Below are 24,040 nucleotides of genomic sequence, written 5' to 3'. Positions count from 1 at the left end.
ATTATCTCTACATGATAGCTTAGTGTCCTAAACATTTCACACTCTGGCCAACTACACTTGGCTTTAAACTTTGAGTTATAAATAGCTAATCCTTTAATACCTGCATCATGGATTACCTAGTTTATCTTGCCGCTCCTTTTATTCTGTCCTGTCCAAGCAGAAGACAGGGAACACAACCAGAATACAGAGGAGAGGGTTAGGCTATATCCAAAAGCTGAACCTGGGCCGGTATTAATATAGCTTCTCAGAGTAAGAGTGCTGATCTTAAATCAGTTTTACCTTTTAGATCATAATGAATCAAATTGCTTTGACAGAGGGGACCTCATCCTAGATCAGCACTCCTACTCTGAGACCCTAAATACGGGCCCTAAAACTCCCAGTCACCCCTTAGTCTGATCAGAGCTAGATCAGATATTTCCCTCTGCCACATGAACATGCGTTTGGAATATGATCATATCGTATAGCATTGGTCGAATGCATGACCTAAGGCATCATGACAATGTCTATTTGCATTCATGTTTACGTGTACATCTGTGTGCTCAAAACATGCCAAACCAGTTGCTGGTATTTCTGAGTTGCATGAGCAATGCTTTATTAGTAGAAGGGAAAGAGCAATAGAGTCAATTGATATACAAACCTTGAAATATCTAGAAACATCATAATATTTACTGACCTTTTCTACACTCATATAAAAGGCACATTTTATTGAAAGTGTTTGTTTGAATTGTGTCCAATATGAAAAGTGTGAGGGCTGTAATCAGTACCGACGGCCTTTTGCAATGGCTTTGTTTATGTTAATTTAATCGTGATATAATGTGGCACTGTGTGTGTTTGGAAGGAACGCAGTATTCACAAGGGCTGCTTCTGACATGGTACTCTATTCCCTAGTGCACTCCCATAGGGTTGCGACAAGTAGTCATAGGAGGGAAAGTTTCAGATGGATGGAGAGGAATACAATAGATGGATGGAGAGATACAATGAGGATGAGAATTGGCAGAATGACCAGTACACGGCCTGACCACTGCGTAGGTACTGACAAAGAGATAGGCATACTTCAGCCAGTAGGTTTGAGTTGCTCTGGTGTGACAATAGTGGCTGTTGGTGTGGCATTTCTTCTGGACAATAGCTGCTATGCAGCAGCAGTTTGGAGTTAGATCCCAATGTTCTGACCTTGTGATCTGTTTTATTGTATCCAACTCAGAGATTCTATGAGTAGCACTGTCTGAGTCACACCATTATCTGAAGGTTATATCTGTAGTCCATGCTGAAATATCAAGATCACAAAAAACTTTCTGAATTGAAATATAACTGACCCCAACCCTCATCCTCTGAGACAGTAGCCTACTATTGTTCTAATAGAGAAGAATCCTCAGATCACTGTAATGCCTAGTCATTCAGCATCATGGAACGTGCAGATGTGAACCAGGGTCCTGAGATCTTGTCAGTATGAGTTCAGTTGTTACTTGTTGCAGAAAATGACTGACCTTGACTTGGTGCATATAATACATCAAACACACACACCTGAATGGGCTACCACATGTGCTAAATTGGATATATTGCTACATTGTTGTTGAAATAATTCTCTCCTCCCTGTCAATTTCCTGCCTTAAATTGTATTCTTCCCCCATACAGTTTTTCTTCCTGTGATGAGATGTTTTCCTTCTTCTGGCAGTTCATGAATGTAAGAAATGTGAATTGTCAGTCATCACAGGAACATCATGTCAATAGATGGAACTGCTCCCTGAAATCAGTTTAATCTGTATTACAAACCAAACTCACTCCTGTTTTATATAAATACGATTATAGATGTATCTCTATGAATAAGATATACTCATTTTATATATATAAAAAAAAGTTAAAAGTTGATCTGAGAGATCAAATATGTAAGGGCATCTTGTCTTTAATTATAGTATTCATCATTATGATAATTTGCTTATCGTTAGACAAGAAGATAAGCCCCACCTTCCTCGTGGCCAATCGCCAGCAATGACGCGAAGAATATTAAGAATTACTTGTTCGAAGTAGGTGGAAGTTATCGATGTGACTTCTGCAGCCTTCATCTCTATAAAGTTGTCATTACGAAGGCCAGATACGATTTTGTTCGACGTTATGATTAGTTGCCGACAACTTTAACGAACAAGCCATATAGGAAATAATTACATTGACATAGCTAGCTAACTAACTAAGAGATAGAGAAGGAGATTTACAACGACGATGATAGCCTCTCATCTTCTGGCTTACTACTTCACGGAGCTCCACCATGACAAAGTTCAACAAGTAAGTGCATCGAAAACATAGCTACATGTCTTTGCTCTTTTTATGTTATAAAGGGACATATTTTCAAAGTGATATTGGCCGTTGACCGGTTAGCTAGCACTCGAAAGAAGAGGCTAGGTTACTTGAAGTACGCCACACGTGTCGTGTGATGACTCGGATCATATTGGCATTGCGTCAGTGGAGCGTCTAGCTAGTTTCCATTGTGTCGAATTTCCTCTAAGGAGTGGTAGTTAATTAGTTTTCTTTTCCGTCAAATGCCCCACAATGTCTATCCAAACGAACTAAATTAAAGTTGAAGACACTGACAAGATATGCCCAAGTATTATTCACTTTTACTGACATGTTTAAAATGCAATAATTGCGCATCTTCTTGTTTCCGCATTTCAATGCAATGCCAGAGCGAGAGCCGTCGGCCCTGTCCATGGATGGGCAGGGATTCCAAGAAATAACAGCACTGACCTAGCAATGTTTTGAGAAATAGACGGTTGGCATATCGGTTTAGATTGGCTGAACCTGAAACGTAAGACTGTCTACATCACTGACCTAAACAGGACTATCAACATAATTAGACAGGATGCATGCACACTTATCTTTACATCAGTAGTAGGATAAATGGTTGTGAAAATGAGCCTATCATGAAGTGCTTCTACGTAGGTCCAGCCTGGTCTCATAGACTAGACGTAACATGGTAAACGTAAATCCAGAAAAGATTAGTATATGTTACATTTGGTATGGTTAAATAAGACAGATTGTTACTTATTAAGTAGGTTGGTTGGTCGGTCAGAGTGCGAGTAAGAAACTAATCACGGACAACTTTTGCATTTGAGCTAATTAACAACTTTTCAACTACTTACTACTTTTTAGATCCTTTGCAACTACTTAGCATGTTAGCTAACCATAACCCTTTTAGTGAACCCTTCTTCTAGTCCTAACCCTTTAACCTAACTCCTAAACTTAACCCTAACCCCTAGCTTGGTTAACGTTAGTCAGTTAGCTAGAATTCCAAACATTTATGGTTTCCAAATTCATAAACATATTGTAAGTTTTGTTAATATGTATGTATGTATGTATGTATGTATGTATGTATGTATGTATGTATGTATGTATGTATGTATATATATATATATGTATATTATACATGTACACACACATTGTAATTAATAACATATACAAAATGGGTGATGGACATCCACAAATTAATACATACCATATGAAACGTAACATATACTAATTGCTGGATCGAATCCTCGAACTGACAAGGTAAAATGTGTCGTTTTGTCCCCGAGCAAGGCAGTTAACCCACTGCGTCAACGACGTGGATGTCGATTAAGGCAGGCCTCCCCCCGCACTTCTCTGATTCAGAGGCGTTGGGTTAAAAGCGGGAGACTCATTTCAGATGAAGGCATTCAGTTGTATAACTGACTAGGTACCCCCCTTTGCCTAAAAGTAATGTCTTGGGTTTACGTACAGAATATTACAAAATGCTTTGAGACCAGGTTGGTAACTTATCTTTTGTTCACCCTTCTCCATCTCACTCACCTTAGGTTTAGGTTCACTACCCCCCCCACACACACACACCCTCTTAGCTGTGCTGCATATGTGGCAAGGGCAGCATCTATGAGAGCTTTGTGTTGCTTGTAGCAGGACAGGGCTATTTTGTGTGAAATCTAATATGGGTCGCATACACGTGTTTAGCAGATGTTTTTGAGGGTGTAGCAAAATGCTTATGTTCCTAGCTCCAACAGTGCAGTAATATCTAACAATACATTTTAAAAGTAAAGAATGGAATTAAAAAATATAGGAATATTAGGATGAGCAATGTTGTAGTCTGGAGTATAAATAGAGTTGAAGGAAGGGAAGTTTACATACACCTTAGCCAAATACATTTAAACTTGAGGTCGACCAATTGTTTTTTCAACGCCGATTCCGAGTATTGAGGACCAAAAAAACACCAATACCGATTAGTCGGGCAATTTTTTGTGTGTTTTTTTTTAGTGTTTAATTTATTTATTTAAAAATTTGATTTGTAATAATGACATTTACAACAATACTGAATGAACCCTTATTTGAATTTAGTACATCAATAAAATCAGTTTAGCCTCAAATAAAATGAAACATGTTCAATTTGGTTTAAATAATGCAAAAACAAAGTGTTGGAGAAGAAAGTAAAAGTGCAATATGTGCCATGTAAAAAAACTAACGTTTAAGTTCCTTGCTCAGAACATGAGAACATATGAAAGCTGGTGGTGCCTTTTAACAGGAGTCTTCAATATTCCCAGGTAAGAAATTTTAGGTTGTAGTTATTATAGGAATTATATGACAAATTCTCTATACGATTTGTATTCCATATACCTTTGACTATTGGATGTTCTTATAGGCACTTTAGTATTGCCAGTGTAACATTATAGCTTCCATCCCTATCCTCGCCGCTACCTGGGCTCAAACCAGGAACACATCTACAACAGCCACCCTCGAAGCAGCGTTACCCATGCAGAGCAAGGGGAACAACTACTCCAAGTGTCAGAGCAAGTGACGTTTGAAACGCTATTAGCGTGCACCCCGCTAACTAGCTAGCCATTTCAAATCGGTTACACCAGCCTAATCTCGGGAGTTGATAGGCTTCAAGTCATAAACAGCTCAATGCTTGAAGCATAGCTAAGAGCTGCTGGCAAAACACACGAAAGTGCTGTTTGAATGAATGCTTACGAGCCTGCTGGTGCCTACCATCTGTCAGACTGCTCTATCAAATCATTTACTTAATTATAACATAATAACACACAGAAATACGAGCCTTAGATCATTAATATGGTCGAATCCTGAAACTATCACCTCGAAAACAAAACGTTTATTCTTTCAGTGAAATACGGAACCGTGCTGTATTTTATCTAACAGATGGCATCCCAAAGTCTAAATATTGCTGTTGCATTGCACAACCTTCAATGTTGTGTCATAATTACGTAAAAGTTTGGCAAATTATTTCGCAGTGAGCCAGCCTGCCCAAACTGTTGCATATACCCTGACTGTGCGTGCAATGAACGCAAGAAAGTGACACAATTTCACCTGGTTAATATTGCCTGCTAACCTGGATTTCTTTTAGCTAAATATGCAGGTTTAAAAATATATACTTCTGTGTATTGATTTTAAGAAAGGCATTGAAGTTTATGGTTAGGTACACGTTGGAGCAACGACAGTCCTTTTTCGCGAATGCGCACCGCATCGATTAAATGCAACGCAGGACACGCTAGATAAACTAGTAATATCATCAACCATGTGTAGTTATAACTAGTGATTGTTTTTTATAAGTTTAATGCTAGCTAGCATAGCAACATACCTTGGCTTCTTACTGCATTCGCGTAACAGGCAGGCTCCTCGTGAGGCTGGTGGTTAAAGCATTGGACTAGTTAACCGTAAGGTTGCAAGATTGAATCCCTGAGCTGACAAGATAAAAATCTGTCGTTCTGCCCCTGAACAAGGCAGTTAACCCACCGTTCCTAGGCCGTCATTGATAATAAGAATGTGTTCATAACTGACTTGCCTCGTAGAAATAGTTGTAAATAAATAAATCGGCATCCAATAATACCGATTTCCGATTATGAAAACTTGAAATCGGCCCTAATTAATCGGCCATTCCGATTAATCGGTCGACCTCTACAGTCAACTAAGTGTATGTAAACTTCTGACCTACTGGAATTGTGAAACAGTGAAATAATATGTCTGTAAACAATTGTTGGAAAAATGACTTGTCATGCACAAAGTAGATGTCCTAACCGACTTGCCAAAACTATAGTTTGTTAATTAACAAGACATTTGTGGAGTGGTTGAAACACTTAGGTTGGAGTCATTAAAAATAGTTTATGTGAACTTTTGTCTTCAACTATGTGTATGTATGTGATGTATAGACATGCACCGAATGTGGATATGTGGATAGAATATATAGTATATCTGAAGAATAAGTGGATAGAATCATATATGTACAGCAATAGATTAATAGATGGCCTTGACTAGAATACAGTATACTATTAGATTGCCTGTAGATTTTCACGTCTGTCTGTAATTGAGTATTGACTTGGCTGGGATGCTCTTGAAAAAGAGATTTCAAATCTCAATTAGCCCTTCCTGGTTAAATAAAGGTTAAGAAGAAATGTGTAAAACAGTATGTAAACGTTATTAGTGACCAGCGTTCCATGTCAATGTACTAGAGTAGAGTTTAACCGATTTAATCGGAATGGCCGATTTCAAGTTTTCATAACAATCAGAAATCAGTATTTTTGGCCACCGATTTGCCGTTTTAAATTTTTATTTTAATTTTTTTTATACCTTTATTTAACTAGGCAAGTCAGTTAAGAACACATTCTTATTTTCAATGATGACCTAGGAACGGTGGGTTAACTGCCTTGTTCAGGGGCAGAATGACAGATTTTCACCTTGTCGGCTCGGGGGATCCAATCTTGCAACCTTACAGTTAACTAGTCCAACGCAATAACGACCTGCCTCTCTCTCGTTGCACTCCACAAGGAGACTTTTTTTTTTAAACCAGGAAGGGCTCATTTAGATTAAAATCTCTTTTTCAAGAGCGCCCTGGCCAAGATAGTCATTACAAAAAAATTACAGACAGACAACATGAAAAACTACAAGTAATCTAGTAAAAACCATTGAATTCACAAGAGTATAAAACAGCAAATTAAAAACATTGACAGGTCAGGGAATCAGCCTCAATCTTTCATCAGTGACTTAAAAACACCAATCGGGACAAGTTTTTCCAGTTTAAAAGTATTTTGTAAGGTGGTCCAAGACGATGGCGCATAGTACATAAAAGCCCTTTTACCAAATTCAGTTCGGACATTTGGAACGAAGAGAGTACCCACCACATTTCTGAATAATAAAAATGTGCAAATAAAAAGGTAGTAAACCCAAAATGGCTTTGTAAATAAAAGTATACCAGTGACTGAGCCTACGAGTGACTAGAGAAGGCCAGCCAACCCTGGTATACAAAGGGTTTTGCAGTTTAAAATAATTCTCAGTGCCATGGTCGTGTCAATTGATCTCAAACACTAAGCGGAAGCATTCATATATAAAATATCCCCATAGTCTAGTAAAGGCATAAATGTAGCTGATACTAGCCTCCTTCTGGCTTCAAAAGAAAAACAGGCCTTATTCCTAAAATAAAATTCCAATTTCAGCTTCAATGTTTTTGCAAGTTGTTGAATATGCAATTTAAAAGAGGCCGTCATCAATTAAAATTCCAAGATATTTGAGGTTACAACCTCAATCTCCTTGCCCTGACAGGTAGTAATAGGTGAAAGGTTCAGAGGTCTATTTCTTGCATTAGAAAACACCATTAGTTTAGTTTTGTCGGTATTGAGGATAAGCCTTAATTGACACAAGGCATGTTGAACAGTATAAAAAGCAGTTTGCATGTTCTGGAAAGCTTTTGTAAGAGACGAGGCACAACAGTAAATAACAGTATCATCAGCATAAAAATGAAGTTGTGCATTTTGGACATTTTTGTCTAAATCATTTATATAAATAGTGAATGAGAGGACCAAGTACAGCGCCTTGGGGCACACCATTCAAGACAGACAATTTAACAGACATAAGCCCGTCAAATTGAGTGCACTGAGGTCTATCAGACAGATAGTTAGCAAACCATGCAACTGCATGCTCCGAAAGACCTACACTTGACAATCTCTGCCTTAGCATGATCAACTGTATCAAAAACCTTAAAAGCTCAATAAAAAGTGAGACGCAGTGCTGTTTTTTGTCAATGGCTTCAGTGATATCATTTAAAACCTTCATGGCTGCTGCGGTAATTGTGCTATGCTTCTTCCTGAAGCCTGATTGGTACATTGATAAAATAGTAAATAAAAACTCTTTTAGTTGTTCACTTACAAGGGTTTCAAGTATTTTCACCAGGGGTGACAGCTTTGAGATTGGCCTATAATTATTTAAATGAGTTGGATCTCCCCCTTTTAAAAGTGGTAGGACAAATGCTGATTTCCAGATCTTTGGAATTTCATTACATTCCAGGGTTAGATTGAACAGAGACGGCCTGTTACGCGAATGCAGTAAGCCAAGGAAAGTTTCTAGCTAGCATTAAACTTATCTTTATAAAAAATAATGAATCATAATCACTAGTTAACTACACATGGTTGATGCTATTACTAGATATTATCTAGCGTGTCCTGTGTTGCATATAATCTGACAAAGCATACAAGTATCTGACTGAGCGGTGGTAGGCAGAAGCAGGCGCGTAAACATTAATTCAAACAGCACTTTTGTGCGTTTTGCCAGCAGCTCTTCGTTGTGCATCAAGCATTGCGCTGTTTATGACTTCAAGCCTATCAACTCCCGCTGGTGTACCCAAAGTGAAAAGGCTAGCTAGTTAGCGCGCTCTAATAGCGTTTCAAACGTCACTCGCTCTGAGGCTTCTAGTAGTTGTTCCCCTTGCTCTGCATGGGTAACGCTGCTTCGATGATGGCTGTTGTCGTTGTGTTGCTGGTTCGAGCCCAGGGAGGAGCGAGGAGAGGGATGGAAGCTATACTGTTACACTGGCAATACTAAAGTGCCTTTAAGAACATCCAATAGTCAAAGGTATATGAAATACAAATGGTATAGAGAGGAATAGTCCAATAATTCCTATAATAACTACAACCTAAAACTTCTTACCTGGGAATATTGAAGACTCATGTTAAAAGGAACCACCAGCTTTCATATGTTCTCATGTTCTGAGCAAGGAACTGAAACGTTAGCTTTCTTACATAGCACATATTGCACTTTTACTTTCTTCTCCAACACTTTGTTTTTGCATTATTTAAACCAAATTGAACATGTTTCATTATTTACTTGAGGCTAAATTGATGTATTATATTAAGTTAAAATAAGTGTTAATTCAGTATTGTTGTAATTGTCATTATTACAATATATATTTTTAAATTGGCCGATTTAATCGGGTTCGGTTTTTTTGGTCCTCCAATAATCGGTATCGGCGTTGAAAAATCATAATCGGTCGACCTCTACAATGTACAATAGCCAGCTAGTGACAGTGGCTAAGTTCAGGGCTGGGTACAAGGTGGAGGCCGGCTAGTGATGGTTATTTTAGTCTGATGGCCTTGAGATCCCACCATAATGCACCTGTACTGACCTCACTGTTGAGTCTTCTTCACCACACTGTCTGTGTGGGTGGACCATTTCAGATTGTCAGTGATGTGTACGCAGAGGAACTTGAAGCTTTTCACTTTCTCCACCGTGGGCCCATCGATGTGGATGGGGTGTGCTCTCTCTGCTGTCTCCTGAAGTCCACGATCAGCTCCTATGTTTTGTTAACGTTGAGGGAGAGGTTATTTCCCTGCCACCACTCTGTCAGGGCTCTCGTCTCCTCCCTGTCGGCTCTCTCGTTGTTGGTATTGCACCAGTCCAGACAAACTCACCAGCTGTGAGTTTGACTTGTAAAGTCTGTAAGGTGTGGCCACAGTCTATACTACTAGCATCAGACTTAAAACATTTTACATTAGGTCAATAAATGTCACATATTTATCCTTTTTGATCTGCCTGCTCTGTCAATGGCTGCTACATTTGGGCTTTTCACCCTTCTGATCCTTTCTAGGCTAGTCTGCTTTAACCTTATGCCCTGACAAAATTGATTCCTTTCCATAGCAGCGGGAAGTTGGGGATCTGAAGGTGCTGCAGCGCCCACTGATAAATTGAAATAATTTTGCCCAAATTATACAATTACTCCTGTCTGAACTCTGACTGAATTTGGGCAGCACTCAAACCAAATAGCAAACAACTTGTGTTGTGGTCATAAGAATATAATCCATAGAAGGATTTTGGAACCTCTCACCTTGGAAATTTGACTGGTAAACTCATGGGTTTGCTCAAAATGGCTGCCAGTCCTGAATTTAATTTCTCTTTGCGGTGTCAGTGAATAGCAACATTTTAGCCCCTACAGGATTTGCTGATCACATTTTGTTTTTGCAAAATCAACAATTCCCTGCATATTATGCAAGTGCTTGCAGATTTGACAATCACTGCATTATTTCTGCATAAAACAGTAAAATAATTAATATCTAATATAAAATAAACAATATCTCATGATACTGACCCATCACCCCAGTACAAAAAGAGGACTCGCAATTTCAACCAATCAGTGCACATTTTCCACATTATATGGTTCAATTAAGCCACACGTCTACAAAATGTTTCCCTCGTCAGCGCATTTCCGCTACAAATTGCACAAAATTCTTGCATATTGCCATGCAAATCATTTCTGCTACAAATTGCACAAAATTCTTGCATATTGCTATGCAAAATGTGAGGATTGGCGCAGCAAAATCAAAACTTTTGCCCACCAATATCACAAAAATCCTGGAGGGACTAAAGTGCCTTTCACAAATTTAAAAATACTATCTTAGGAAATGTGTTTGCAAAGCAAATGCCTACTGCTGAAAAGAGAAATTTAATCTCAGTCAATAGAAACAACAATTTTTTTCTTCTCGCAACTGATGAACAGCACTATTTTAGTAGCTCAGGCCTGTCTTGGAGACGATCACCGGGTATGGTGAGAAGCTAAGGGTACGCATATTCATGCTATCTTCATCGGTTTAGTCAGTGCCGCTGGAAAGTTGATTTAGTAGCTTATTATTTATACACACACACACACACACACACACAGTACCAGTCAAAAGTTTGGACACCTACTCATTCAAGGGTTTTACTATTTTTTACATTGTAGAATAATAGTAAAGACATCAGAACTATGAAATAGCACACGGAATCATGTAGTAACCAAAAAAGTGTTAAACAAATCAAAATATATTTTAGTTTCTTCAAAGTAGCCACCCTTTGCCTTAAGCTTTGCACACTCTTGCATTCTCTCAACCAGCTTCACCTGGAATGCTTCTCCAACAGTCTTGAAGGAGTTCCCACATATGCTGAGCGCTTATTGGCTGCTTTTCCTTCACTCTGTGGACCAACTCATCCCAAACCATCTCAATTGGGTTGCGGTCGGGTGATTGTGGAGGCCAGGTCATCTGATGCAGCACTCCATCACTCTTCTTGGTCAAATAGCCCTTACACAGCCTGGATGTATTTTGGGTCATTGTCCTGTTGATTCACAAACGATAGTCCCGCTAAGCGCAAACCAGATGGGATGGCGTATTGCTGCAAAATGCTGTGGTAGCCATGCTGGTTAAGTGTCTATAGAAGTCTATAGGCCAGTTTTATTGCTTCTTTAATCAGTACAACAGTTTTCAGCTGTGCTAACATAATTGCAAAAGGGTTTTCTGTTGATCAATTAGCCTTTTTAAAATAATAAACTTGGATTAACTAGTACAACATGCCTTTGGAACACAGGAGTGATGGTTGCTGATAATGGGCCTCTGTACGCCTATGTAGATATTCCATTTAAAAAATCTGCCGTTTCCAACTACAATAGTCATTTACAACATTAACAATGTCTACACTGCATTTCTGATCAATTTGATATTTTAATGGACAAAAAAACGTGCTTTTCTTTCAACAACAAGAACATTTCTAAGTGACCCTAATCTTTTGAACTGTAGTGTAAATTAATGTGGACACCATTTGAAATGAGTGGTTTCAGCTATTTCAGCCATACCTGTTGCTGACAGGTGTATAAAATCGACAGTAGAAATCGTGTATAAAATCGACAGTAGAATGGCCTTACTGAAGCGCTCAGTGACTTTCAACGTGGCACCGTCATAGGATGCCACCTTTCAATCAAGTGAGTTTGTCAAATTTCTACCCTGCTAGAGCTGCCCCGGTTAAATCACACATGTAAGATACTCAATTAAAGCTACACTTGTTGTGAATCCAGCCAAAATGTCAGATTTTTAAAATGCTTTTCGAAAGCACAAGAAGCTATTATCTGATAGCCTGCACCATCTGCACCAGCAGTAAACAAAGGAGTTAGTATATTTAAACCCTGCAGGCGCTACACAAAACGCTGAAATAAAATATAAAACATGCATTCCCTTTGACGAGCTTCTTTTGTTGGCACTCCAATATGTCCCATAAACATCACAATTGGTCCTTTTGTTCGATTAATTCCGTCCATATATATCCAAAATGTAAATTTATAAAGCGCGTTTGATCCAGAAAAAAAGCAGCTTACAAAAAACGCAACGTCACTACAAAATATTTCAAAAGTTGCCTATAAACTTTGCCAAAATATTTCAAACTACTTTTGTAATACAACTTTAGGTATTTTTAAACGTTAATAATCGATCAAATTGTAGACAGGGCAATCTGTGTTCAATACAGGAAAGAAAACAAACCAGCACCACATTTCACGTCTTGCGCAACTCACAAAAGTGTACCCAGTTCCGAGTTGGCCTACTACTTCATTGCACAAAGGAATTACCTCAACCAAATTCCAAAGACTGGTGACATCCAGTGGAAGTGGTAGGAACTGAAAACAGGTTCCAAAAAAAAAAATTCTGATCAGTTAGTCCTCAGGGTTTTGCCTGCTACATAAGTTATGTTATACTCACAGACATGATTCAAACAGTTTTAGAAACTTCAGAGTGCTTTCTATCCAAATCTATGAATAATATGCATATCTTATATTCTTGGCATGAGTAGCAGGAAGTTGAAATTGGGCACGCTATTTATCCAAAAGTGAAAATTCTGCCCCCTAGCCCCAAGAGGTTATTAATGGTAAGTGCTGTTATTGTGAAAACGAAATGTCTACGAGCAACAACGGCTCAGCCACAAAGTGGTAGGCCACAGAAGCGCACAGAACGGGACCAAAGAGTGCTGTAGCTTTGAAAATGTGTCTCTCCTCAGTTGGAACACTCATTACTGAGTTCCAAACTGCCTCTGGAAGCAATGTCAGCACAATAACTGTTCGTTGGGAGCTTCATGAAATTGATTTTTATGGCCGAGCAGTCGCACACAAGCCTAAGATCACCATGCGCAATGCCAAGCGTCGGCTCGAGTGACGTAAAGCTCGCCGCCCTTGGCCTCTGGAGCAGTGGAACGTGTTATTTGGCGTGATGAAACACTCTTCAGTCGAACGGAATGGCTAGACCGGTTTGGCAGATGCCAGGAGAACGCAACCTGCCCAAATTAGTAGTGTCAACTGTAAAGTTTGGTGTAGGAGGAATAATGGTCTGGGGCTGTTTTTCATGGTTCTAGCTAGGCACCTTAGTCCCAGTGAAGGGAAATCTTAACGCTACAGTATACAATAACATTCTCAACAATAATGTGCTTTCCTGTTTCAGCATGACAATGCCCCCGTGCACAAAGCGACGTCCAAACAAAAATGGCTTGTCGAGATCGATGTAGAAGAACTTGACTGGCCTGCACAGAGCCCTGACCTCAACACCATCAAACACCTTTGGGATGAATTGGAATGCCGAACACCATGCCTAACATCAGTGCCCAACCTCACTAATGCGCTTGTATTTGAATGGAAGCAAGTCCCCGCAGTAATGTTCCAACATCTAGTGGAAAGCCTTCCCAGCAGAGTGGAGGCTGTTATAGCAGAAAGAGGGGGGAGGGGGGAACTCTATTAATGCCCATGATTTTGGAATGAGATGTTCGACGAGCAGGTGTCCACGTACTTTTGGTCTTGTATGTGTTATCTCTACTCCTAATATTCTATAAGTGGTCTTTTATTGTAGTTTTTATTATGTTTGACAGTGTCAGAGTAGTTTTCTGTAATTTGTGTAGTATTAAAAATGTACTGAGAATGTGTCATGTAGGCCTTAATAACGTAAAATTTAAAGCCTTCCATTAACTCAAAACATCTTCTCGTGGCTATGGGAGTGTCATAATGTCTCGACCATTCTTCCCTCGCTACTCTCCCCCTTCTTCCTCTACCCCTCCCTTTCCGATGAGGTTCTGCTTTCTAAGTCCATCTCCAGTTTCAGATTGAATGTTGTACGGTCAGTCTGTCCCAGGTTGCTGCTGGAACGTTGTGTCCTGTCTGTATCAGATATTTATTAATCACAGTCGTTTTGCTAGCCAGGACCTTCAGGCCAAGGTGACTTAAGCGGATGTGTCCCAAATGCCACCCTATTCCCTATGTCGTGCACTACTTTTGACTAGAGCCTTCTGGTCAAACGTTGTGTGTGTTACATACATACATACAGTGCCATTCGGAACTCGGCCACTGTACCAGGGTCTTGTCTTACTTTGTGGCGCCGGGGCCACATGATTGTGCAAGACAACAGTCTACCACTTAGCCTATACATGCTGATATCATTGATATGTTGCAGTTTGGAGGCTTTTACTGTAGATCAGCTAGGTCTAGCCATTGAGACAAATACAATAAAGCCATAATGTTTGCTTTGTGGTTTGCTAGACCTTTTCACTCGTCTCGTGTTCCCCCTTCCTCCAGTCACATGCTCCTTGCTGCCGGACACGTTTTGCAAGTCAGTGAGGTTCCTGGTATTTAGAGTAGTGTGGTTGGGCCATGTGTGAAATCAGCTGCTTGTACAGTACTTATGGCTGCTGCCTAGCAGAGCCATTCAGTTCCTGGAGTTGGAGCCAACCAGTAATGCAGGGGGTGGGGTTAGTTACCCCTGGGGAAATGTGACTTCCAAGTACAATAACATTTTATCGGAGGTTTGAGTTGAGGCCTACAGAGGTAGTCAGATTTGGCTTTGACAGTGAAATGGGTCAAGGACTATTGTAGACGACATGCCAAACAAATAAGATAGATAATAATGATTTTCCATTGTGTTGTCTCTCTGTTGACTGCTTGTCTGTAATGTCACCCAGACTGTGGAAACAATCACTCTGTTCAGATTCGGAACCATTACTATTATCATGACAAAGCGGGCATTACCACATGACTGTTGGCATTTCAGCCAGGGGAGATTGTAGTATGATAAGATGTAATGCCACTGTCCCTACTGGCGCCGTACCATAGCTACACATGCACACACACACACACCAGGGTTTCCGTTGAGAAAATGTGGCGCCGAACAACGTGACCGGGAAGATTTTAATTTACCGGCCATTTGATAAAATTACCAGACCCTTATGCATTGGGTGTGTAACCCATTAGGGCATCCACCCACTGTGCTCAGAATGACAGGAATCACATTTTAGATTATGGTAATTCATCTGAACAGAGCATGCAACTCCTGTAATGAAGCAGCCAAAAATAAATCATTTTCGAAACATTTGCCAAAATGTAATTTGCGGGAAATATATGTGACAGATTCAATTCTCTGTTAGAAACTTAAAGGGTGAATCTAAAGATGCAACCACTAGGATGGGTCGCTAATATGACTAGGATTGTGCTTTTGGCTTCTGGTCAAGGAAAGAAAGTTGATATGAAAACCAATAGAACAGGAGAGAAATGGCAAGGCAGCAGGTTCAATAGGCTAGGGAAGTACATTTGAAATACATTAGCCAAAATTATATAATTACTCCTGTTAATACAGAATGAAATCATTCAAGATAATTCACCAAAAAGCATGACTTAGTCAAAGAAGAATTGAGGATCATTATCTTCTTAAAAAAAAGGATTGTGGATTGTTTCAAATCAGAAGCTCAAAGGCCTATGCCTATTCGGGCAGCTGGAGTGGCAATGGGCCTAGCGGTTTTCAGCTGCGGCTGTCAGTGAAAAGCATAATGCGTCTTGGGTATAATTTGAAAATGTTGACATGAAGGGGAGAGGTGTGTGGCGACGCTATTGGCTGGCTGAGTAGTGATGACTGCGATTGAATTTTCATTTTCTAGTATCGTTTTTGTTTGTCAGCTTGATGTATTTTTACTTCATTGACAATAGAGGTGATAGGCCTGCTTCATTTGTCTATAGGCTATGAGTTCCATGCGCTCATTTCTTAAGCCACCAATAAATCAGTGTATCAATGTGTCCATTTGGCAGAAGCTGGTGCTCTAAACAGTTGAATTTAACTTTTTAGATTGTTATAATTTTAATTCAGATTTTTGTTTAACCGCGTAACAATGATTTTGAGAAACTACAATTGTATTATTGAAATGAAACTGTTCCACGAATGGTGAATGGGGGGGCACGCTTCAATTACCAGTTGAGAAATAAAATTATATATTTTTAATCATGCACTAAGATTTTTAAACACGAAATTGCATTTAGAATTGTTGGACAGTGAATGGGCTTAGCAACCAGCTAAGGAGTTGCAGGAGATATGACGCTCAAGATTGGTGCTCTGCGCGTGTGATAGTTTTGTTGGATATAGATACGTGAAGACTAACAAATACACGCGTGGTAATTTAATTCTGAATTATGCAAATTAACCTATTCTCTGCTGCCATTGACTGGAACAAATTGCAAAAATCACTGATACAAGTTGGAGACTTGTATCCCTCTCACTAACTTCAAGCACGGCTGTCAGAGCAGCTTAACGATCACTGCAGCTGTATACAACACATCTGTAAATAGCCCATCCAACAAACTACCTAATCTCATCCCCATATTTGTTTGTTGTTTTTCCGCTATTTTGCACAGTAGTATTTCTACTTGCACATCTATCACTCCAGTGTTAATTGCTAAGTTTTAATTACTTCCCAACTATGACCTATTTATTGCCTCACCTCCTTACTTCATTTGCAAACACTGTATACAGATTTTCTATTGTTATTGACTGTATGTTTGTTTATCCCATGTGTAACTCTGGTGTTGTTTTTGTCGCACTGCTTTGCATTATCTTGGCCAGGTCACAGTTGTAAATGAGAACTTGAGAACTGTTTCTGGACAAAATAACCAGGAGGGAAAAAAAACATTGCAAAATAATGCTTTTCATTCATTGCAGGAAATACATTTGACCGTCATGCTTTTATTATTTTATTTCACCTTTTATTTAACCAGGTAAGATATTTAACGATGGATGGCCTACCTTGTGAAATAAAAGCATGACAGTCAAATGTATTTCCTGCAATGAATGAAAAGCATTATTTTGCAATGGGACTTTTTTTTTGTCCTGGTTATTTTGTCCAGAAACAGTTTAATCAGCTAATGGAAATCCTGACACACACTCACAGTAATTGAACACAACATTAACATTAGGCCAACTTCAGTGGTAAAGCAACAAAATGGAGACACAAGCTTATAACCACGTAAGAAAATATCTAGGCCTAAACAAACAGATGATGGTTCCTTTGCAAAGCTACTGATGTCGCTTCATGGCAACCCTCATGAGCATTGGATACTCATGTCAGAATAGAAGTCAGACGTAGTTCGTAATCAATAGGGAATATTGGTTCATATTTATCCTAGCTTGCTGTCCAAGGAGTGCACTGGTACATCAAGCTGCCTCATGCTACAGAATCAGGAGATCTGCTCCTACCCTATGACCCTTTCTGCATCAAACAAGGCTTACTCATCCATCTTCCTCTCTCGCTCGCTCCCTTTCCTAAGGTCAGTTGGATAAATACTTGTAGCACCTCCAGTTGATAGCTTACTCTAGCTTACTCTCTTTTTCTCAAGGTGGATAAATACCTGTACCACCTGCGGTTATCAGACGAGAACCTGATGGACGTGTCGGTGAGATTCCGACGGGAGATGGACAAGGGTCTGGGCCGTGACTCCAGCCCCACGGCCGCTGTCAAGATGCTGCCCACGTTTGTGCGTTCCACCCCTGATGGGACAGGTGAGAGCATCGGGGGAGGGGGCTTGACTGACAGCTGTTGACAAATTTTTATTTATTTAGATTGAGTTGTAAATAAAGATGCCAAACCCACCACTGGTGTGCGTTGCCTAAGAGCTCTATTTTCATGTCATCTGACCAAAGCACTGGCTGGATTTTGAAAAACTGCATTGGGACACATGGCGGCCGCAAGTTGATCTTCCAGCAAGACAACCCCAAGCACAAAGAAATGGTTAATTGACCACAAAATCAAACTTTTGCAATGGGCTTCTCAGTATTCAGATTTCAAAACCTGTGGTTTGAATTGAAGAGGGGAGTCCATAAGTGCAGATCAAGGATATCAAGGATCTGGAAAGATTCTGTATGGCGATCCCTCCCAACGTGTTCTCCAATCTCATAAAATATTTTAGAAAAAGGCTCTCGTTATCCTCGCAAGGGAAGGTGCTAGAGTTTTGAAAATGGGCTTAACATTAATTTTGACCCCTCTGAGATTTGTTGTATTACTTGTTAAATAATCTCTTTCTCTGAGCAATTGCATTAGTATAATCTAATTTCCCTATTTTTTTTATTTTTTTTGGCACGTACAATGTAGCTCAGTATTAGTATAATTTATTTTAGTCTTATTTTCTTTTTTCTTTTTTTGCTCATATTTATCAAGGGTGCCAATAATTATGGACCACACTCAATTGGTATTGAGTGTATTTGAACTTCTGACTCACTGGGAACGTGATGAAAGAAATAAAAGCTGAAATAAATAATTCTCTCTCCTATTATTCTGACATTTCACATTCTTTAAATAAAGTGATCCTAACTGACCTAAGACAGGGAATTTTTACTAGGATTAAGGTGTATGTAAACTCCCGACTTCAACTGTACATACACCTTAGCCAAATACTTTTAAACTCAGTTTCTCACAATTCCTGACATTTAAGCCTAGTAAAAATTCCCTATCTTTAGGTCAGTATCACCACTTTTTTTTAAGAATGTGAAATGTCAGAATAATAGTGATTTATTTCAGCTTTTATTTCATTTCATTCCCAGTGGGTCAGAAGTTTACATACCCTCAGCTTTTATTTCTTTAATTTAATTCCCAGTGGGTCAGAAGATTACATACCCTCAATTAGTATTTTGTAGCATTGCCTTTAAATTGTTTATCTTGGGTCAAACGTTTCAGGTAGCCTTCCACAAGCTTCCCACAATAAATTGGGTGAATTTTGGCCCATTCCTCCTGACAGAGCTGATGTAACAAAGTCAGGTTTGTAGGCCTCCTTGCTCGCACATGCTTTTTCAGTTCTGCCCACAAATATTCTATAGGATTGAGGCCATTCCAATACCTGGACTTTGTTGTCCTTAAGCCATTTTGCCACAACTTTGGAAGTATGCTTGGTCATTGTCCATTTGGAAGACCCATGTGTGACCAAGCTTTAACTTCCTGACTGATGTCTTGAGATGTTGCTTCAATATATCCACATAATTTTTCTTCCTCATGATGCAATCTATTTTGTGAAGTGCACCAGTCCCTCCTGCAGCAAAACACCCCCACAACATGATGCTGTCACCCCCGTGCTTCAGGTTGGGATGGTGTTCTTGAATTTCTGTTAACGAGAAATTTGTGGAGTGGTTGAAAAATGAGTTTTAATGACTCCAACCTAAGTGTATGTAAACTTCCGACTTCAACTGTATGTATATTTTTTTATTTCACCTTTATTTAAGCAGGTATGCTTGTTGAGAACAAGTTCTCATTTGCAACTGCGACCTGGCCAAGATAAAGCAAAGCAGTTCGATGCATACAACACAGATATACATTATCTTCAAAAGTATTCAGACCCCCTTGACTTTTTCCCACATTTTGTTATGTTACAGCCGTATTCCAAAATATATAAAAAAAATTCTTCATCTGTCTCCACACCATACACCATAATGATGAAGAAAAATTGTTTTTTAGATTTGTTTTTGCTAATTTGTTAAAAAATAAGAAATGAAATCACATTTACGTAAGTATTCAGATCCTTACCTCAGTACTTTGTTGAAGCACCTTTGGCAGCAATTACAGCATCGTGTCTTCTTGGGTATGACGCTACAAGCTTGGCACACCTGCGTTTTGGGGAGATTCTCCAAAAGTATAGTATTGTCCTCTCAAGCTTGGATGGGTTGGATGGGGAGTGTTGCTGCACAGTTGTTTTCAAGTCTCTCCAGAGATGTTCGATCGGGTTCAAGTCCGGGCTCAGACGTTGTCTTGGCTGTGTGCTTAGGGTCGGTGTCCTGTTAGGTGAACTTTCTCCCCAGTCTGAAGTCCTAGGTGCTCTGGAGCAGGGTTTCATCAAGGATCTCTCTGTTCATCTTTCCATCTCCTGACTATTCTCCCAGTCCCTGACAGTCCCTGCCTCTGAAAAACATCCCCACGGCATCATGCTGACACCTCCATGCTTCACCGTAGGGATGATGCCATGTTTCCTCCAGATGTGATGCTTGCCATTTAGGCCCAAGCGTTCGGTCTTGGTTTCTTCAGACCAGAGAATCTTGTTTCTCATGGTCTGTGAGTCTTTGGGTGCCTCTCTGCAAATTCCAAGCAGACTGTCGTACTGAGGACTGGCTTCCGTCTGGCCAGTCTACCATAAGGCGTGATTGATGGAGTGCTGCAGAAATTGTTGTCCTTCTGGAAGGTTCTCCCATCTCCACAGAGGAGCTCTGTCGGTGACCATTGGGTTCTTGGTCACCTCCCTGACCGAGGCCAAGTTTGGCATGGCGGCCAGCTCTAGAAAGAATATTGGTGGTTCCAAACTTCTTCCATTTAAGAATGGAGGCCACTGTGTTCTTGGCGACCTTCAATGCTGCAGAAATGTTTTGGTGCTCTTCCCCAAATCTGTGCCTCAACACAATCCTCTCTCGGAGCTGTACGGACAATTCCTTTGACTTCATGGCTTGGTTTTTGGTCTGACATGCACTGTAAACTACGGGACCTTTTATATAGACAGGTGGTGCCTTTCCAAATCATGTCCAATCAATTGAATTTACCACAGGTGGACTCCCAAGTTGTAGAAACATCTCGAGGATGATCAGTGGTAACAGGATGCACCTGAGCTCAATTTTGAGTTTCATGGCATAGGGTCTGAATACTTATGTAATTATTTTATTTCTGTTTTCTTTTTTATACATTTGCTTAAATGTCTCATCTGTTTTCACTTTGTCATTATGGGGTATTATGTATAGATTGCTGAGGATCTTTAAAAAAAAATGTCAATGCAGGCAATCCATTTTAGATAAAAGCTATAAAGAGGGAAAAGTCAATGGATCTAAATACTTTCCAAAGGCTCTTTATATCTAGCTAGCTCTGGCCCAATCTGAAGTGTTTTTATTTAGCCTGTATTTAACTAGGAAGTTCCATTGGTGTCAAAAGACCTGGCCTTCAAGCCTTGGACTTGTAATGCACTGTAATTGGATTATTCAAGGAAATGGCACAACCCATATTTACAATTACCATACCATGGGGAAACACAGGGGAGTTCTCATAGACTGGTTAGCTGACAAAGTCATGAAAAAAATGCACACACTTCAACGGGGCAGAAGGCAGTGTGTTATTGGGATTCTGGATGGCCAGATGGCGGCAACTTGTTTTTGTTGTAGGTGGCTCGTTTCAGCTAGATTTGTTTTCTTGATACCATGTCTTGTTTTGACTGGATGTCACGTTTATGCTAATATGGTTCAAATTCACTAGCTAGCTAACCAATAACTGTAACGGTTTGAGAGACAAGTGCTCATTGTGCAAACGTATTTGTTTTCAATAAATATTAGATACGAAATATAGTTTACATGTGTCAACAATCTAAGCCAACCCTGTCTGTTGTGCACACGCCGGTTTTGTTGTTAAACAACCAACCCGTCTACAGACCAGCAGCAAAAAAAATCTTACACTCATAAGCAACATGTAAATGTATTTCAAACACATTTTGGATTATAATTGGATTGAAAGTCTCATGAATGTCCTGCTTAATATGTTTATTGTTGCAAATCAACTGCATTATACCAAAACAAATAAACACTTCATCCAGTAAAATGGCACTTTGGCTAGCTTTGCTACCAGCCTATATCAATGAGCGTTAGCATTTCAGCAAACAACTGCTGCATCAAAAATAGGAATTTTGCAACCAGCACGACCAAATATAATACAACGTAAGCCTATGGGAACCCCCGGGAAGTGTTTTTGTTTGGAAGTAATGACTTTGTAAATCTAGGATAGGTTGAATGGGTGCGGATTGTGAACGTATTTGTTTCTTTTCACAGTGGCCGTTGTACTTGTTTAGGACACGATTAGTGGCTTGAAGTGTACTTAAAGATTTCAACTAGGGACAGTTCTGTAATTTGCTGAGATGAATAGGATGTCGGAGTTTTCTGATTGATTAACCCCTTTTAGATGTTTTATTAGGATGCCGATTAGCTGACGCCATCATGGCATCTAGTCTTCTTGGAGTCTGACTCATAAGTAAAAAGACATTACAGACAAAAATACTTAACAAAAATATAATTTACATTCAATGATCAATTTTAGCTAATGAGAGTATGCTGGTGAAGGATGGCACATATAACATCTGAGCTCTGTTACAATATCCATCAACACTAGTGTACCACTAAGAAGGAAACTGTGAATTGGGCATGCACTCTACCGGTAGGGCTATGCTGCATGAACATTGTAATGTGAATTAGACCGGTGTTAGTGATTTGTGACCGGGGCAGGTGGTATATCCAAAAACACTCTGAGACTGGGGAAGGTGATTTATCATTCGTGACTGAAGAGGTGACCAGGCCAAACCTATTTGCCTAGCCTGTTGACTCGGGTCATTATTGGCACGTTAAACCCCAACCTAGCAGGTAAGTGTCTATCCAACTGAACCACTTATCTCTCTCTCTCTCTCTTGCGCTCAACTCTCTCTCTCTCTCTGCCCCACTGTCTTTGTTCTCAAGTCATGGTTTTATTTTCTATCTAAAGAAATGTTCCTTAAGTTGAGACTGACCTTTTGATCAAGTATTCCTCAGTTTGAAAATGACATTCAAATTAAAAGGGCATTGAAATGTTAGGCTAGTCACTTAACGAATGTGACAGGATTCAAAACATATAGATTTTATACTTGTTTATTGAGTTGAATAAAACCTCTGCGTGTGATAATTAACATTTAGTTTGTCTGGTTGTTAAGCATTAAAGAGGAATGTCAGTCCATTGGAAGATTCACCACTATCTCATGAAAATGTTAAAGATGACACACAGGATTAAACATACATTTTTTTTGCATTGTAATTTCAGAATGTATAATATAGCTGCAGTACATTTCAGTAATTTAGTATACGCTCTTATCCTAAGCGATGTACAGTTTGTGCATTCATCTTAAGATACATTTTCCCTCAAAGTAGTTATCAGCAAAGTCAGAGCTAGTAAGGGGGGATAACATCAAGTGCGAGTGTTGGTTCACGAAAGGCATTTTATTTATTTTCTAGAAATGTTTTGGAGAGGCAGGGGGAATGATGATGGAATGAGTGTTTCACAGTAATACTTAACAGCCAGTGTTGTGATTGGCTACGATATTTGCCTATTGATTTCTCCTGCAGGCTTCTGTTGTCAAAATGGGAAAGCTGTTCTGTTTTGACTTTGACTGTGTTGTCTAGTGGAAACCTGGGGTAAGCGGTCAATGTAGAAATGGCTTTGTCACTTCCTGGTTGCTAAAACTCTACACTGTTCGCTCAATGTCAGTTTGTTGAAGAATACAAGCACTGAATAGTGTAGGGAGTCATTGTACCATCTAAACTGTTTTTAAAGCTGGTGGACCAAAACTGAAAGTAAAAGGCTTAAAATGCAAGTCTCCACTATGTTATGGGGAAGTGGGATGAGGAGGAGATTTTGTTATGATTGCAGCCTTGTGCTGTTGCAATTCACCTAGCTCCCACAGGGGAGAAATTCAGAGAAATCTGTAGTACATTTAAAGGCCATGGGTATGTTATTGGCAATAGGTGAAAAGACCAAACACTTTTCAAAGAGGAATGTGGTGGCAAGGGGTCTACTGTGTCATGGTCAGTCCTATCAGTGGCTGTAATGAAATTCATTTTAGTCTCACCCGTGATTCCGCCCCCGCCCCAGTTAGTCTAGAGGAGCCAGACCTTGGGTAACGCCACAA

The 24,040-nt window shown here is 39.6% G+C and overlaps 1 protein-coding gene across 1 annotated transcript in view; it reads left to right on the top strand.

The window, feature by feature from the left end:
* The first annotated feature begins 1,977 nt into the window (after window positions 1-1,977).
* LOC112248649 (hexokinase-2-like) overlaps window positions 1,978-24,040 on the top strand; it is an 80,556-nt gene continuing 58,493 nt past the window's right edge. The window contains exons 1-2 of the mRNA XM_024417853.2: window positions 1,978-2,277; window positions 17,720-17,882. Of these exons, the coding sequence (XP_024273621.2) occupies window positions 2,215-2,277; window positions 17,720-17,882 (226 nt within the window). The 5' untranslated portion in view covers window positions 1,978-2,214. The remainder of the gene's footprint in view (window positions 2,278-17,719; window positions 17,883-24,040) is intronic.

The sequence above is a fragment of the Oncorhynchus tshawytscha genome, linkage group LG04, assembly GCF_018296145.1.
Source record: "Oncorhynchus tshawytscha isolate Ot180627B linkage group LG04, Otsh_v2.0, whole genome shotgun sequence".
NCBI classification, from domain to species: domain Eukaryota; kingdom Metazoa; phylum Chordata; class Actinopteri; order Salmoniformes; family Salmonidae; genus Oncorhynchus; species Oncorhynchus tshawytscha.
Note: the sequence above shows the minus strand (reverse complement) of the source record. Positions and strands in the feature narration are given on the sequence as shown.